The sequence below is a fragment of the Aspergillus caelatus genome (assembly GCF_009193585.1).
Source record: "Aspergillus caelatus strain CBS 763.97 unplaced genomic scaffold BDV27scaffold_447, whole genome shotgun sequence".
Taxonomy (NCBI): domain Eukaryota; kingdom Fungi; phylum Ascomycota; class Eurotiomycetes; order Eurotiales; family Aspergillaceae; genus Aspergillus; species Aspergillus caelatus.
In genome coordinates, this window is record NW_022475710.1 from 1 (window position 1) to 15,163 (window position 15,163).

The 15,163-nt window shown below is 47.0% G+C and overlaps 5 protein-coding genes across 5 annotated transcripts; 4 read left to right on the plus strand and 1 right to left on the minus strand.

Annotated features, from left to right (window-relative positions):
- Positions 1 to 402: 402 nt before the first annotated feature.
- Positions 403 to 935, plus strand: BDV27DRAFT_139238 (uncharacterized protein). The gene has a single exon (XM_032069411.1). It carries the CDS (start codon positions 520 to 522, stop codon positions 790 to 792), a length of 273 nt encoding a protein of 90 aa, XP_031920568.1. The 5' UTR covers positions 403 to 519; the 3' UTR covers positions 793 to 935.
- Positions 936 to 1,199: 264 nt separating this feature from the next.
- Positions 1,200 to 4,045, plus strand: agd3 (putative extracellular serine-rich protein). The gene is made up of 2 exons (XM_032069412.1): positions 1,200 to 3,521; positions 3,588 to 4,045. Exons 1-2 carry the CDS (start codon positions 1,413 to 1,415, stop codon positions 3,852 to 3,854), a joined length of 2,376 nt encoding a protein of 791 aa, XP_031920569.1. The 5' UTR covers positions 1,200 to 1,412; the 3' UTR covers positions 3,855 to 4,045.
- Positions 4,046 to 4,592, plus strand: BDV27DRAFT_139241 (uncharacterized protein). Its single transcript, XM_032069413.1, has one exon. The coding sequence runs from the start codon at positions 4,067 to 4,069 to the stop codon at positions 4,271 to 4,273; it is 207 nt and encodes a 68-aa protein (XP_031920570.1). The 5' UTR covers positions 4,046 to 4,066; the 3' UTR covers positions 4,274 to 4,592.
- Positions 4,593 to 7,275: 2,683 nt separating this feature from the next.
- On the plus strand, positions 7,276 to 8,586 carry BDV27DRAFT_85026 (endo alpha-1,4 polygalactosaminidase). The gene has a single exon (XM_032077774.1). It carries the CDS (start codon positions 7,512 to 7,514, stop codon positions 8,472 to 8,474), a length of 963 nt encoding a protein of 320 aa, XP_031920571.1. The 5' UTR covers positions 7,276 to 7,511; the 3' UTR covers positions 8,475 to 8,586.
- A 4,535-nt stretch (positions 8,587 to 13,121) lies between these two features.
- Positions 13,122 to 14,583, minus strand: BDV27DRAFT_164472 (spherulation-specific family 4 protein; the record flags this gene model as incomplete). Its single annotated transcript, XM_032073698.1, has 3 exons — positions 13,122 to 13,448; positions 13,769 to 14,126; positions 14,354 to 14,583. 3 exons carry the CDS (start codon positions 14,581 to 14,583, stop codon positions 13,122 to 13,124), a joined length of 915 nt encoding a protein of 304 aa, XP_031920572.1.
- Between the last annotated feature and the right edge of the window lie 580 nt (positions 14,584 to 15,163).

The following is a 15,163-nucleotide window of genomic DNA, read 5'->3' on the forward strand; positions in this document are numbered from 1 at the left end:
GACCATGGAGAAAAAGGAAAAAAAAAAAAAAAAAAAAAAAAAAGGATAAAAAAAAAGGTAAAAATAAAAATATTGAATAAATTAATAACCTACGTACGAGGATCACAAAAATAAAAAGTTGGATAGCGGGGCGGAGATGCATATGATCCAAACAGGGTTAAGTGTGGTGGTGATCCTAAGGTTCAATCGGTATTGTACGGTATGGATGGAGTTTTGCAAAAGATTACTTTGATGATTGACTGTATTTCGGGTTGAATCGTATTACGATGATTTTCATGACACTCGGTACTGTATGTATGTACCACACTAGCCACAGTCGGTACCTACTACAGTATTCCCGCCGTACCTGAACCAACTTTTTTGAGGTTAGTTGAACCACCCGTTAGCCTAGAGACCATCAACACAAGCCGAAAATCCTCTTCACACTAAAATTGTGTCGACTAGTACAAAATAATTGGGAATCAATCAATACGAGTCAGCCTGCATGGAGCCGACAAGGTTTCTCCGACTGTTTGATCCATGAAATCCGTTCTCGTTTTCCTCTTTCCAACTTCCTTCTCGTTTATACCCCACAGCTGGCCCCTTTCATCCAGTTTATCGCCTCTTGAGACGCTGAGGCTCCAATTCAGGCCATGGAGACCCTTTACTAATTGGAATCCGATTTTGCCTAGACAGTATCTTGGCAATGGTATCAACTCTTCCGCAGCGGCTCAGCCCACTGCTTCCGGGTCATGGCCGAATGTTTTACGAGCAACTCCGTATCGCTTCTCTCCTTCCCTGGTTGCCCATTGACTAGTGCAGGGAATATCCACGATGCTGACTGGGAAGCGATGGCGTACTCAACCTATTTTGTCTTAATGCAATTTCCACCCATGCAAGCCATCGGCTTTTACTCTATCGCCTCCGTGAACTGAATCGATTCCAATCGGTCGATTCTTGGCTGATATTTATTTTTATTTCTATTTTTTATTTTTTTATTAACCCCTTCTATTTTTCGGCAAACTTAGCCTCTTAGGGTTTACAGGAAATCTGAGTCCAATTAAAATAAGTAAAAGTATAGAAAGAAAAAAAAAAAAAAAGAATAACTCCGTAGCCGACAGAAGTCCGTGAATACACCAGGTGGTCCTATAGTGGAGCTTCCTTCAAGGTGAACACAGAAGATTTGAAAGCTTCTGCATAGAGCGATAGGCTCTGAAGCTCCCGACTTCCGCTATAGAAAACCGATGTATATAATGTGATTGTGCCCGCATCGACCTACAGGATTTGTCGATCAGCAGGTATTCTCGTGGATTGGATCCCAACAGGTCCACACTGTCATTCGTTATCATTCGCCCTCAATCTCTGCATCTTTTTCTTGTCTGTTTCCATACCCACCCCCCCAGGGCCCATTCAGGAACCTGGACCAGCCTCCAATGGTTCTGCCGTGGCTACTCAGAACTGGCTGTTACTTCGGACTTATAACTTGCGACACTCCCCCAGGTGTTTGGCCTGAAGGTATCCCAAGTGTGATTGCTCCTGTGCCTCCCTCACGCACATCTGGAGTCACGACCAGCTTTCCCGGCATTACTTCGTCGGTCCTGTCGTTCCCTTCTTCCCCTCTTGTCACGGGGTCATCGTCTTTCGTTACTACCACTACTTCTTCTACTTTCGCTTCCTCCACTTCAACCTCTCTACCTTCGTTTACTAGCACACGCGTTTCTGCCAGCACTCCTGTGAGTGCCTCCAGCACAATGTCTCTAATTCCTACTCCTTCGTCGAGTATCATTCCTTCCGCAACACCTTCCGCTTCGGCCATTACCAACGGTAACGTCGCGGGTGACATCTTGGTGATTGCGAAGGACACAGCTGCTGCTAATGTGGCTACGTCGGGCCTCAATGGCTATGGTATTCCTTTCACTACCTTGCTCGTTCCCCAGTCCGGTGCTACCCTGCCCGAGCTGAACAGCACCTCCGGAGGAAACTTTGGAGGTATCGTCGTTGCGAGCGAGGTCAGCTACGACTATGGTGCCCAAGGCTTCCAGAGCGCTCTGACTACCGACCAATGGAATCAACTCTATGCCTATCAGCTCGAGTATAGTGTACGCATGGTGCAGTATGATGTCTATCCGGGACCCAACTACGGTGCCTCTGCCGTGGGTGGAGGATGCTGCGACTCCGGTGTGGAGCAGCTTGTTTCTTTCTCGGACGTCAGTGACTTTAAGGAAGCCGGCCTGAAGACCGGTGCTGGTGTCAGTACGACAGGCCTGTGGCACTACCCGGCCACAGTTAGTGATACTGCTACCACCAAGGAAATTGCTCGTTTCGCCGCCAACGGTAACTACGGCAGCGAGACTACTGCTGCAGTCATCAACAACTTCAATGGCAGACAGCAAATGGCTTTCTTCTTGTCCTTTGACACCACCTGGAGTGCAACTTCCAACTACTTGCAGCACGCATGGATCAACTGGCTCACTCGGGGTCTCTACGCTGGCCACCGTCGCGTCAACCTCAACACCCAGATTGATGACATGTTCCTGGAAACCGATATCTACCACCCCAATGGAACGGCTTTCCGTATTACCACCGAAGATATGGATGGTATCTCTAGCTGGCTTCCGACCATCAACGCCAAGATGAACGCTGGTAGCTCCTACTTTGTTGAGGTCGGACACAATGGCAACGGTGTCATCGAGTCCGCTGCTGGCAAGGATGCCGATGTCTGCAACGGAGGTGGCATTGAATACGACTCGCCCCCTGATACTCCTATGGAGTTCAAGAAGCCTCTAGGCACTGGCACTGACCTTTGGCCCAAGGACCAGACCGAGTACAACTGGACTACTGAGTGCACTAAGTTGGACGATCTTTTCATCTGGTGGACCACCCCTGCTAACCGCGACAAATATGGTCACATCTCTCACACTTTCACTCATGAGGAGCAGAACAATGCCACCTACAACGACGTTAAGCGGGAGATCTCTTTCAACCAGGCTTGGCTGAGACAGAGCGGTTTCTATGATGCCAAGTATTTCACATCCAACGGTATCATCCCTCCCGCCATCACTGGGTTGCACAACGGCGATGCCTTGCGGGCCTGGTACGAAAACGGCATCACCAACTGTGTTGGTGATAACACTCGCACACCGCTCCTCAACCAGCAGAACAGCATGTGGCCTTACTTCACTACCTTCGCATCGGATGGATTCGATGGTATGCAGGTGAACCCTCGTTGGGCCACTCGCATCTACTACAACTGCGATACCCCTGCCTGTACCGTTCAGGAATGGATTGACACCTCCGCCGGCAGCGGTGACTTCAGCGACCTGCTCGCGACCGAGAAGGCCGACACCATGCGCCATCTCTTCGGTCTTCATCGCGATCCTTACATGTTCCATCAGGCCAATCTTCGCAATGTTGGCGTTGGCCGGGTTGAGATCAACGGCGAAAGTGGCCAATGGTCAATTATGCAAGCGTGGGTAGAAACCATGGTGCAGGAACTCGTGCGTCTGGTAGACTGGCCCATTGTTACCATCACGCACCAGGAGGTAAGTTATAGAAATCTTGGAAACCCTCCTTCGCAAAACCCCGCCATTGCTAACTAACTAACCCAGATGTCGGCCAACTTCCTCGAGCGCTACAACCGTGATCAGTGCAACTACTCCCTGCAGTACACCATCGGCAACAAGCAGATTACTGGCGTGACTTTGACCGCCAAGGACAACACCTGCAATGCCCCCATCCCCGTCAGCTTCCCTGTCGCCCCCACCGACACCAAGGGCTTCACCACCGAACAGTACGGCAGTGACCCACTCACCGTCTGGGTGCAGCTGTCGGGATCCCCCGTCACTTTCTCTCTCTCAACTCCTATTCCCTTGTAAATGGATTGAACGATATTGAATTATGGAAGGGCTTTGAAAGGGTTCCCTGGACCATAATATCTAATGTTATTAATGGGTTTCGTGTAGCGATTTCGAATAGGGGGGAGAAATAAATGAATATTTGGTACATATATACATACATAACTATACATGCATATATACATAGTACCTACCTAAATACAGACAATCCTTGAGAAGAAGCCTGCGTCGCAATGAAAATCTCGTACATCCTCCCGCCCGCAAAAAGCAAACACACACACACACACAGCCAACCCACCAGCAACAACCCAAACGGGGAATTATCCTCTCAGCCAGGCACCGTCTTCAAGTTGCAAACTGGACTGCCCCTCCCGAAATCATCCACCCACATATTCCAAGATCAATTGATGTTCTTCTACAGAAACTCCCCACCCCCCTGACTCACAGTACTAACCCCCAACATTCCACACTCCGCCCCCAAATCCGAAGATACACCGACAACAAGAAAAAAAATGATAAATCTACCTTTCCCAATTAATCAACTAATTCAATCCGCCACATTGAATGACCCGGCCTAAAAACACCTGTTGCTATTTTCTTTCCAACCATTGCGCCTCCCCTCACCTCATACGTCGAGGGCGGGATGCCAACGAAAGTGAGACATGGCGGACTTGGCAGGATCCGTGATTTGATATCCCAGAACAAATATTTTCCTGTTTTGATCCTTGTCCTCATTAGGGTTTTAAGCGACCTCTAAAATTAGTCTAGTCGTTCCCCCAACAGTAGGGTGTATCCAATTTATATTAAATTGATAAGCTGTCAAAAAGGCCCAAGGACGATTTATAAGCATTGATTGGCCGCATTAGTTAGTTCCCCTCCAAGGATGGTCTGACACTTGACTGGCATCAAAACTAGTCTGGAGTAAGTAGTTATTAAGTTCCTTTCCATTGCCAACTCCACAACAACAGAGTTCAACCCTAATCTAATCCTCATCTAAAAGAACACAAGGACCAGTGATTGATAATTACTGGATGAGACTTTATCGGGGTTTAACTTTGGGAACGTCATATATTTGGTAATCGTATCAGTTTGACATATGGAGTGCCAAAAAAAAAAAAATGAAAACTAAAAAATGAAAAAAACAAATTCAAAAGATAAGTTAATTCCCAATACCCCTTGTCCTGTCTTGTTCCTGTCGCCGTACATGACACAGCATACCACATACACATTAGTATGTACACACAGACACGTATGTACAACGAACTCTATATCTGTGCTTTCTTTACCACTAGACTGGAGACTAGATAGTGCCAAGTGTGTCATTCTTGCATCAGACATGACTCGGAGGAATAATCTCGATCGTATGCTTTTTCTCGTATTCGAGCCGAGAGGGGCGGGGGCGAGGTCGAGACTGAATCTACTAGAAACCAAAACTATGAGCTATAATATGACCTGATCATGTATGATGAGAAAGTCGAGTCGGGTCATACAGTGGCGAGAGCGGTCTAGGTGTTGGACGTCGGAAGATGCCGTCGCAGCCGGGCATCTTGGCTGTTTCCTTACTTGTTTGAATTATTGGAATTTAATTCCTCCGAATTGATGTAATACCCTACATATGTATGTATGTGCAGACACGGTAGTAGCCTTCCCCCACGCCCACTTCTCCAATAACGGCAGTAACTGTGCTGCAGGACAAGCTTCAACCAACTGCCAGGGTCCAAAAGCTCTGCGCTGGCGGAGTGTGACTGGTCCAAAGACGCGCTGAATGCTCACAATCCTACCGGCCGACGGCCGAGGGAAAATAGAGCCTTCCTTCTAGTCCCTCAGATGACAACTGGATCACTGAATCAAACTCTTCTTGGCACTTTGCTGACAACCTGTAGACAGTCTCGGGTAAAGGGATATTGTCTCCTAAACGCCCTCTTAGTCCTAAGACCTAATCGAAGGAAGGGAAATCCTGGCGATTGGTTGAGAAGAGCGCATCGGCCAACACCGTGTTGGGAAAGAAGAAAATAATTGATGATCGGTTCCTCCGCGCCACTGAAACGTGGTAGTGGAGAAACAAAGAATAGAATATCCTTCATTTCGGTAGGTGGAGAACCTTGTTGATAAATCCCACAACTAAAACCCGAGGTCCCATCCATCTTCAGTTTAGTACACTGGCCTGGGCCATGTTTTATGTCATCCGGTACCTTAAAGCCGTCAAGTTGATGCTGGGCATGTGTTGCGGCTCGGTTCACTAGTCTCAGGCTAGATTCTATACGAGACGCGGACCATTTTGTATAGATTTGATGACCTGAGTCAGGGCGTAGAGGCTTGTCGTGGCTTCAATTTGTTGTACTATTCATGCATGAGGAAGAAAACCAGGTACACTTTTCTGGTATTGAGAATTTTGCAAATAAAAGTTACGGGAGGTATGTAACAGACCGTGTATGCCAAAACCGAGGGGTAACGATACCACTCGGCCCACATTAAATCGGGAGTTAAGGGTTAGTGTCCGTGGATTAAACAGTGGATTGATCAGATTCGACTCGGATCCTCGTAAGGCGCTAAGAAGAGTGATTGGCAGAGTTCCAGGCCGGCGGACAATCGGGAAGAAAAAGGAGCCAAAAATCAGTAAAAAACCAGTCACGCAAAGAAAAAGAAATCTACTGTTTGGGGGTTAGTTAAGCAATCTGTTAGTCAGCGATCCTTGTCAATGCTCTTTTTCTGGTCCCTTCTTTTGTGTTAAGGTTTTTCTTTTCACTTTTTTGCTGAGGGACGATTGTCATAAGCTAATCTCGTGCCAAAGTACTTAGTCCTGTAGGACAGCCCGTGTTGAATTCCCATGGTTATGCCAGCGGGTAGCTTTTTAGAACCAAGTAACAATTGTTAGCAGACTTACTACGGAGTACTCATCAGCAAAAGGAAAAAAAAAAAAATTACTGTCATCTTCTTTGACTGGTGATGTGATTCGAACCTGGACCCCAAACATAATCATGGTGCTCCAGCCTGTAGACCCTGAGTCCAGAACCCTTATTGGCGCCTAAGGGTTCAAAGGGGGGGGAAAAAAAAAAAAAAGAAGAGTTGATGGAAGATCGCGGAGGCGAAACTGCAATAGTCACAACGCTAGGCTCCCGGGTTTTCTCATCCTCTCCCTCTGTCATATACTTTCTCCTCTTTTTTTTGAAAGCCATCATTCATTAGTAAGTTTGCACCGCAGGTGACCTCGAAACAACAGCCACTGTGGCAGAGTCCATTGTTTGGACTGGGACTGCCGCTGTCTGTAAGGCATTCACTTGCCTTTAATTCCAACCCAGGGCAGGCGTCTCTGCATCCGATTCCCCGGATCACCTCAACGCAATCTCTGGACAAGCCACTTCATAGTTTCGGTGTAACCGCTGAGAGAGGGATTTCTTTGTCCTCTCCTAGCCTATACATTTAACGGTTGCCTTAGAGCCCTGTGGTTCTCTACTCCAGAATACGCCACTTCATTTGCTTCATTATCGTATCGTTTGATCTTCATTTCAGGTTCTCTTTAAATTTTCTTATCATCCCCCCACCTTACGGCTGTGGTTTTGTGAAAATCAAATCGCAGGTCGTGTCTTTCTTTCTTTCTTAGAATTCCCTTCTTTGAACATTTCTTTCTTTAGTCATTCATTTTACCGGAATTTTTTTGTTTGTGAAATCGATTGCATTATGGCAGGTATTGATGAGGCGCTGCCCTTGAAGGGTAAGGGACAAGCTGCGTCTGGCTGGAAGACTTGGTCCGTCAAGAAGCGCATGCTGATTATCGGCTCTGTCGTTCTCGTGATCGCCCTCGCTATTGGTCTAGGAGTTGGTTTGGGAGTCGGTCTGAATAAGGGCGGAGGGGAAGACGAAGGCGAGGTTCCGCCTACCACCGGAGGAGGCGTGACCACAGCCAAGTGGCAGCCGGCCGTAGGAACGAAATGGCAGATTGAGCTTCTGTATGCGCTCAACGACACTTCAGTAGACGCGGATATCTACGACATTGATCTCTTCAACAATGACAAGTCCACCATTAACGGGCTGCAAAAGCAAGGCCGCAAGGTGATCTGCTACTTCTCCGCTGGGAGCTACGAGAACTGGAGGCCCGACAAGGACAAGTTCAAGGACTCCGACATGGGCAACACGCTGGATGGATGGCCGGATGAGAAATGGCTTGACCTCAACTCCAAGAACGTGCGCAGCATCATGACGTCGCGTCTGGATATGGCGGTCGAGAAGGACTGCGATGGAGTTGACCCGGATAACGTTGATGCCTATGACAACGACAACGGTCTCGATATGAAGAAAGAGGATTCGGCGAATTTCATGATGTGGCTCGCCAACGAAGCGCATGCACGCAATATGTCCATTGGCCTGAAGAATGCCGGGGCGATCATCCCCGCAGTGATCGACAACATGCAGTGGAGCGTGAACGAGCAATGCGCGCAATATGAGGAGTGCGACACCTATGCCGCATTCATCAATAAGAACAAGCCCGTCTTCCACATTGAGTACCCCAAGGGCGACGACACCAACAACAACCAAATGGTCACCACAAGCCAGAAGAAGAGTGCTTGCGACTTCGAAGGATCCTCCAATTTCTCGACGGTCATCAAGAACATGAATTTGGATAACTGGATCCAGACCTGCTAGTCGCACAATTGATCAGCATCTAGATACTCTGTTCGATCAGCAAGGGCGCCGGGAGTTTGACATTGGGATTCCATCATCCCCATACCATCTATATAGTTTGACTATGATGTAATCTGCCTCATTTAATTAACTTTGACATTTCGTTTCTTTCATTTAATTCAAACGTCAATGCTTCACACTACCGATCCAATCATTCCACGTGATCCCCGATATATATAACTCATCAGGCATAGCGACCATAGTTTAACCACAGAGGCAGCCAATAAGTCTCCGTTATATATATTAACTCGTGTTTGACATGATGCCTACTATAACTCTCAACCCGCTCCCACCATCCGACTCTATAAATATAAACCCCACGGTTACAAACAAAATACGGAGTAGGATCATCCTCTACCCAAAACACAAAGGAAACAAAGTATGACAAACGAAAACCAACCCAACACATTCCAACTACCGATCCCCATAGCTCAAGCACTCAAGCACTCAAATGACCTACCTTACCGTGCCGCCCCAAACGGCAATACTAAAACGTAAACACCGAATAAAAAAAGACTTTGTAAAACGACGGTCAACAGGACCCGAGGTCTTCCATGACCCATCTACCTCCCGCCATGAAGTACAAGTACCCAGCTGAACCTCGGCTGTTTCCCAAACAGGATACACACAAAGTTTTACATCAATGGAGACACATGTCCCTCAAAAGGTACCGGATCATCTCGGCTAAGAGATCAGGTCCATCTTCTGTCGGGGCAATCCGATTAAAAGGATCACCATCCGACTGAAACCCGAAGAACACCCAAAAAGAGCAGGGACCAGGGACCAAGTGGAGTGCGAAGCGGAGGGGGGCCGTCTACGAGAAAAGGGAACAATAAGAACAGGATAATGCATACAAAGGTAGTAAAAGGAAAGGAAAGGAAAAAAAAAAAAATAAAAAGGCGGGAAACTCAAGATACTACATCGATGTGACCCAAGATCTTGCCAGATCAGAGGGGGTGGGTCCCCCACTTGGCTGGCCTCTCTTTTGGGGGGGGGGGGTTTGGTTTGTTTTGTTGTTACTGTTGGAATTTTGCCACGAAAAGCGGAACCGGACCATACTTTCTGAAACAAAGTCAGAGAGGGACGTCCCAAGGGAGCGGGTGGAAAGGGAGTTTTGGTAGGCTTCCATGGCTCTTCTATGGATTCTGTGAAAGCTGTAACATTCGGTAAAACCCATGGTTGGGAGCGGAGGTTGGACCAAAAGCCACATGTTCGGTGGTATCGGGCCGGACCAGACAACCTGAATTAGGCAAGACAGCGCAAATCCGGCAGGAATCATAATAATACCATTGAATAAAGGGCTGTTAACACATTATTGTTACATACAGTTTGGCAGGGGTTGTCGGGGGGGGGGGGAGGGGGTTGTGTTCGTTGGCTTATTGGACCTGGAGACGGCCACGCGAACCCACCTAGACTCAACTATTTACTTGGAAGCGAATCGCCAGGACCAAGATTTGCAGCCTTGTGTTTTTCACTGCTTGCCTCCGTGCCTATTCTTAGGTGATTTTCGCGGACTGGTCTGGTTTCACGTGGTTTTAGCTTCATTTAGGGCAGGATAGGTGTGTTTGATCGCGAGTGGATGGGTTCGTTCGGTACGAGTCTTCGGGGGTTTCCCTCCCGGTCTTCTTCTGGTTGAACTTAGTCGGTTTAGACTACTTTTACCTAGTGGCTTAGTGTGGTTGAGCCAGGCACTAGCCACTCCTACTACCTCAAGTACTAGTAGTACCCGATCAATCAGCCAGGTATTGGTATGTATGGTATTGTATTGCGGTTGTTGAAAATGACCACGAGTATGTACTGTCGGTACTCCGTACAACAACTTTGTAATTTAAAATACCGACGGTACGGAGTACTTTGAGTGGGGGGTTGTAGTTGAACCCCAATCAATTGTAAAAATACCACCCCCAACTTCTGCAGTACCTCTTCAGATATAGTGCTCTAGTAGCGATAGGAGGTGCTAGGGAAGTCTTCCAAAATTAGAAAATGACACGACAGTGAAACATACAGTTGGTTCAGTAAGAAATGAAGCAGTGTCACCGTCCCTCGTCCGGTGAGCCACTTCTAGTATGTACCATCGATGCTACTAGACGATGTCCTAAGCGCGCTATTCGATATGCATAATGCATAGACTAAGAACTAGGATACTAGTGGACTAGTTAGTCACAACCAAAGAACTACTACAGAAGTCCACTCGATGGACGATGGAGAATAATCGATAGACCTCGGAGCTAAAGTACCAAGCGGCGCGTGTCGAGAAAATCACCCATCACTGGCAAATCCACGACTAAGCTGATCAGATCGGAAGGAGATAAAGTTTCGGCGGACCGAAGCCAAAGAAAGTACTCAAGTGGTTCTCAGCGGAAGTTCCTGGATGCTGTGTTGCTGAAAACCATGGATTGGCGGGTGGTGGGTCAGGAACGACTCCATCTACAGCGCTAAAGGGAGAAAAATGGCTCCAGTTCTGAAAAGTTAGAATACGTAGCCGCAGGCGAAAAAAAAAAAAAAAAAAAAAGGAGTCCGTTCTCTTCAAGCGAGGACTCAGCTGTGATTTGAAATTCCCATTTCAGCCGGCTCCTTGGCGATCACTTGCTCGTTGGTGCGGAATGGTCGGCAGAGCGCTGGTGGGTAAGAGTTTGACCGCTCCATGCCTTCTCATCAATGGCTCGGTTAACTGGTTCTGCAGCCAGCTATCCAGTTCGTGTTGCTACTGTAGGGGATTCTTTTTTTTCTCGGCAGATCAGGTACCGTACTAAGTACCTACTAAGGTACCTTTACCATCTTTGGATGGGCCGCTTCCCCTTTCAGTTGGATTACCAACAAAGACCGAGGCCTTTTCCAATTGTGGTCATCTTTCCCAACGTGGAAGGCAGTGAGGCTGGTGTTCCCCGAGGCTTGACCACTGTCGTCATTCACCACGATTCTGTCGTCGCTTGTGGTACGAACTTGAAAAGAAAGATTAGAAGCTTGGTTACATCTCCTCAGTAAACCATTCCTCATGATATCATTATTACTCCGGATCCCCAGTACCTGAGCGTAAATAGTCCTGACTTTAGATCACATCAGGTATACACAGTATGACATAACTCAATTCCATCGGACAAAAGTTATTAGTCGTGGTCTTATTACTCCGGAATGCAACAGTAAACCTACGATTCGGCTTATAATCTGACAGGTTATGTACATACATCAAAGTAATTCCCGCTGACTATTGGGTGTGTCCATGAACCTGATGCGTTGTCATCGGATCCATTCTATAGATCAGTACTAGTCAGCACATGGTGTCAAAAAATAAATTAGAAAATATCGAATAAAATAAAATAAACCAGTCTCCAATTGCTTCAAGGACAAAGAAAAAAAAAAAAAAAAAAAAGAAGAGGAAAAGGAAAAGGAAAGAAACGGTGACCTAACCCTCTCCCTAATCCTTTCCTTACTGCAGAACAAAGCACACCCAATGAGACTAAGATGCATGTCTTACTAGCTTACTAAGAACCAGACCTGGCCATGCATGATTAGACAGGTTCCTAAATCGATGTAGCGACACGGAATAGCATAACCTAAGGAACAGCCCATCCGTCCACTACTGATTGTATATGTTTTAGGCGCAACCGTGGGACGAATGTATAGGACAGGCTAAATGCAGCTCCCAAGACGGACTACCACATTCGGGTCTCCGAACGCATCCCATCTTCGGTCATCCCATAGTTTCTGTGCTGTCTCCATGGGTAGGTAGATGACCGTGCACTTTGCCTCTTCAGTAGCCTCACTTGATCGACCAAACTGGAAAGCCGGTGGACATTACTCGACCTTCCCCTCCACTCTACTAGGAGTCAGGCTTTTTTGCTCATAGGGTGATTGCTGCCTCCCCATAGAATAGTCACTGGCTCGAATTCGCTCACCCGCTCATGAAACCGACTGTGTCACACTTATTGCAGCCGGCCACATCAAGCACGGGGCAGTCCTTACTGTACAGCTTCTATTTCTAGTTACCTGGTGTTTCACAGACCGCGACCTCATGATGCACACTAAGAGCGGTGGTGATCAAAGAGCAACAACATAAGTAATGATAATGTAATGTATAATTAGTTGCATAGACTAGAATGCAGGATACGGGCGCAGTGAGTTGAACCTGGCTCGAATTATGACCAACATGAACTGACGGGGACTCCGCTGTTTCTCGGAAGCGGACCTTGACCGAGTCTCTTGGCCTAGGGCTCAGGATACGTATCGACGGCAGATGAAAATTACCCCGTCCGCGGTACAAAGTACCATTACAATACATTACCACAGACCTCTCCCATCAGAGGTGAGTTTTGACCACGGGAAACTGAGAGACAACAAAAAGGAAATCTTGACGATCGTAAACTCTATCGCAATTCTAGGTATCATTTGATAGCCACAACAGCCAAAGTCAAAGAGTATTATTTCCAATAGAATCATCATACAGGATATAGACGTTCATACAGTATAGACAGGTCGTAAGTTGATTAGTCAATCCAATCCATCAGACAAAAGAAAGCGCCGGCGCATATATTATCAATCAACGCCAGTCGTGCCTTGATCATAAGCAATGTTGCATCAGGTATGCTCGAAAAGCGCCGCCCCTATGAATTATTTAGCCATCCAATCGACAAATTCGCCCCACTTGCCCCCAAAGTTGGCATAGTAATCCGTGCTCAGGTGGGTAATGAAAATCTCATCGGCGGTCTTGCGAAGCTTCTTGACGAGATCACGAAGGTTCGAGCCTTCAACCGCGTCCGGAACGGAGTGGATCACAATGCAGAGCTGACCGCGACCACGATCGCTCTTCGGAAGAACGTCAAATTGCTTCGTACCATTACGCTCGTTGAAGGTGTCATAAGCTGCTTCGAATACGACAGTCGAGTCAGCGGAAGACATGTAACGAGAGTCTGGAACTGCTCCCGGGTTATGGACAATCTAGACAGCCATTATTAGCATCAAAGTTGACTAAATTGACCCAATGAGATTGTCGCGGTTGTAGTCAGAAGCCGTAATAGAACCTAGCGCCATCAAAGGGAGGTATAGGCCATATTGACTTTCCGAGAGGCAAAAAAATAAAAATAAAAATAAAAAGATAAAAAAATAAAAATAAAAAGACACAGAGGGTGGGGAAAAGGATACGGGGGCATGAGGTACACCAATGTTAGATATCGAACAAGTGATACCCATGTAAATTACCATGAATACCGTGCGGTAATAAAAGTTACAAAGGGGTGAAAGAGAAGGGTCACACATACAAAGTTGTCTGGACCAAGACCAGAAAGGCTTTTCACAAATGAGGTGAGCCCTTGCAAATATGACAACGCATCGGCATCATACTCTTGGGGCGTTTCGTCAAAGAATATACCCCGAACCGCGAGCTTAGGGTTCGAACTGTTGGTCGGCCACGCTGCGTAGGTTTCGATGTCGCGACGCACGGCCGAGATGTTGCGTTTGGCCCAGGTTGTAGGGACATAACCCAAGAGACGCACGTTGTCATAAGAGGCGAGCTTGGGAATCTCTCGGGTATAATTAGCATCGGGCAGGGCATTGGGCCCTGGGCCGCTGGCAGGGTTAATCACAACGGTAAAGTTGGCCTCCGGATGCGAAGAGATCCTGTGGCGCTTAGTTACTTTCCCCAAAAATTATAGCCTACCACTTGCATGCATCATGCAATTGGCTTTCAGCTTGCTTATAGTGTATATATCTCATGGACCAGAACATATCGGCCTTTGGGGGGAGGGGGAGTAGTGGGGGTGGAAATGAAGGTAAGAATTAGAAATACATATAGACAAAAGAAATATTTTTTTTAGTAAAAAAAAAAAAAAGAAAATAGGACATACTCTTCTTCCAATGGATCCCAGGCACCATGTGCAGGGTACACATAGAGAGGAACGAAGATGTTAGCTTTAGGGCCCATGCTGTTCTTCTTGCGTAGAGTGACCACGACTGCCGGAGGTATAACGACCGCGAGAATGGCAATAAAAACAAAGACCCCCAATATGATTCGAGAGCGTCGACTTTGCAGACAGCGACGACCGCTCACGTGTTTGTCTGGCCCCATCGTTGCCATGTTAGGGAGGCAATTAAAAAGTGAATGCCTTAGTATGCAACAGAAAGAGGGCAAGAAAGTGGATTTCTGAGTCCTAGGCGGAATTATGCTAGAACCAGGCGCCGGAAGACTAAGAAATAAGTAGTCAGCTCTCGAAACCTAGCTTTCAGCCTTTGCCTTAGTGGTGGACCTCCTGGTGAACCAGAAAAATAGTACAGGCCGGCGGACCCAAAATAGTAGAGCGGGGCAGGTCTCTTTTCTGACCATGCAGCAGTAGGTCTCGGATCATTCAGTGTCGATGTCGAACAATTTCTTTCTCCCTGACTTAAAACACATCCATTAAAGTCCTAGCCGTGGTTTTTCCCAACCTTGTGGAGTGCGGCTAGAAGTTCGCAGGCCACTTCGCAGGCTACTTCCCCTTCTGCCCCATCTGAGGCGAACTCTGTTCGGAAAACACCAGTTAGATCTGGACTGCTTTTCCATGCCAAAGGGCTGACGTCCTGGGATAATTTCCTTTTTTTTTTTATTATTATTTTTGTTGTTTTTCTTTTCTTTTCTTTCTTTCTTTTTTCTTTCTTTCTTTCTTTTTTTTTTTTTTTTT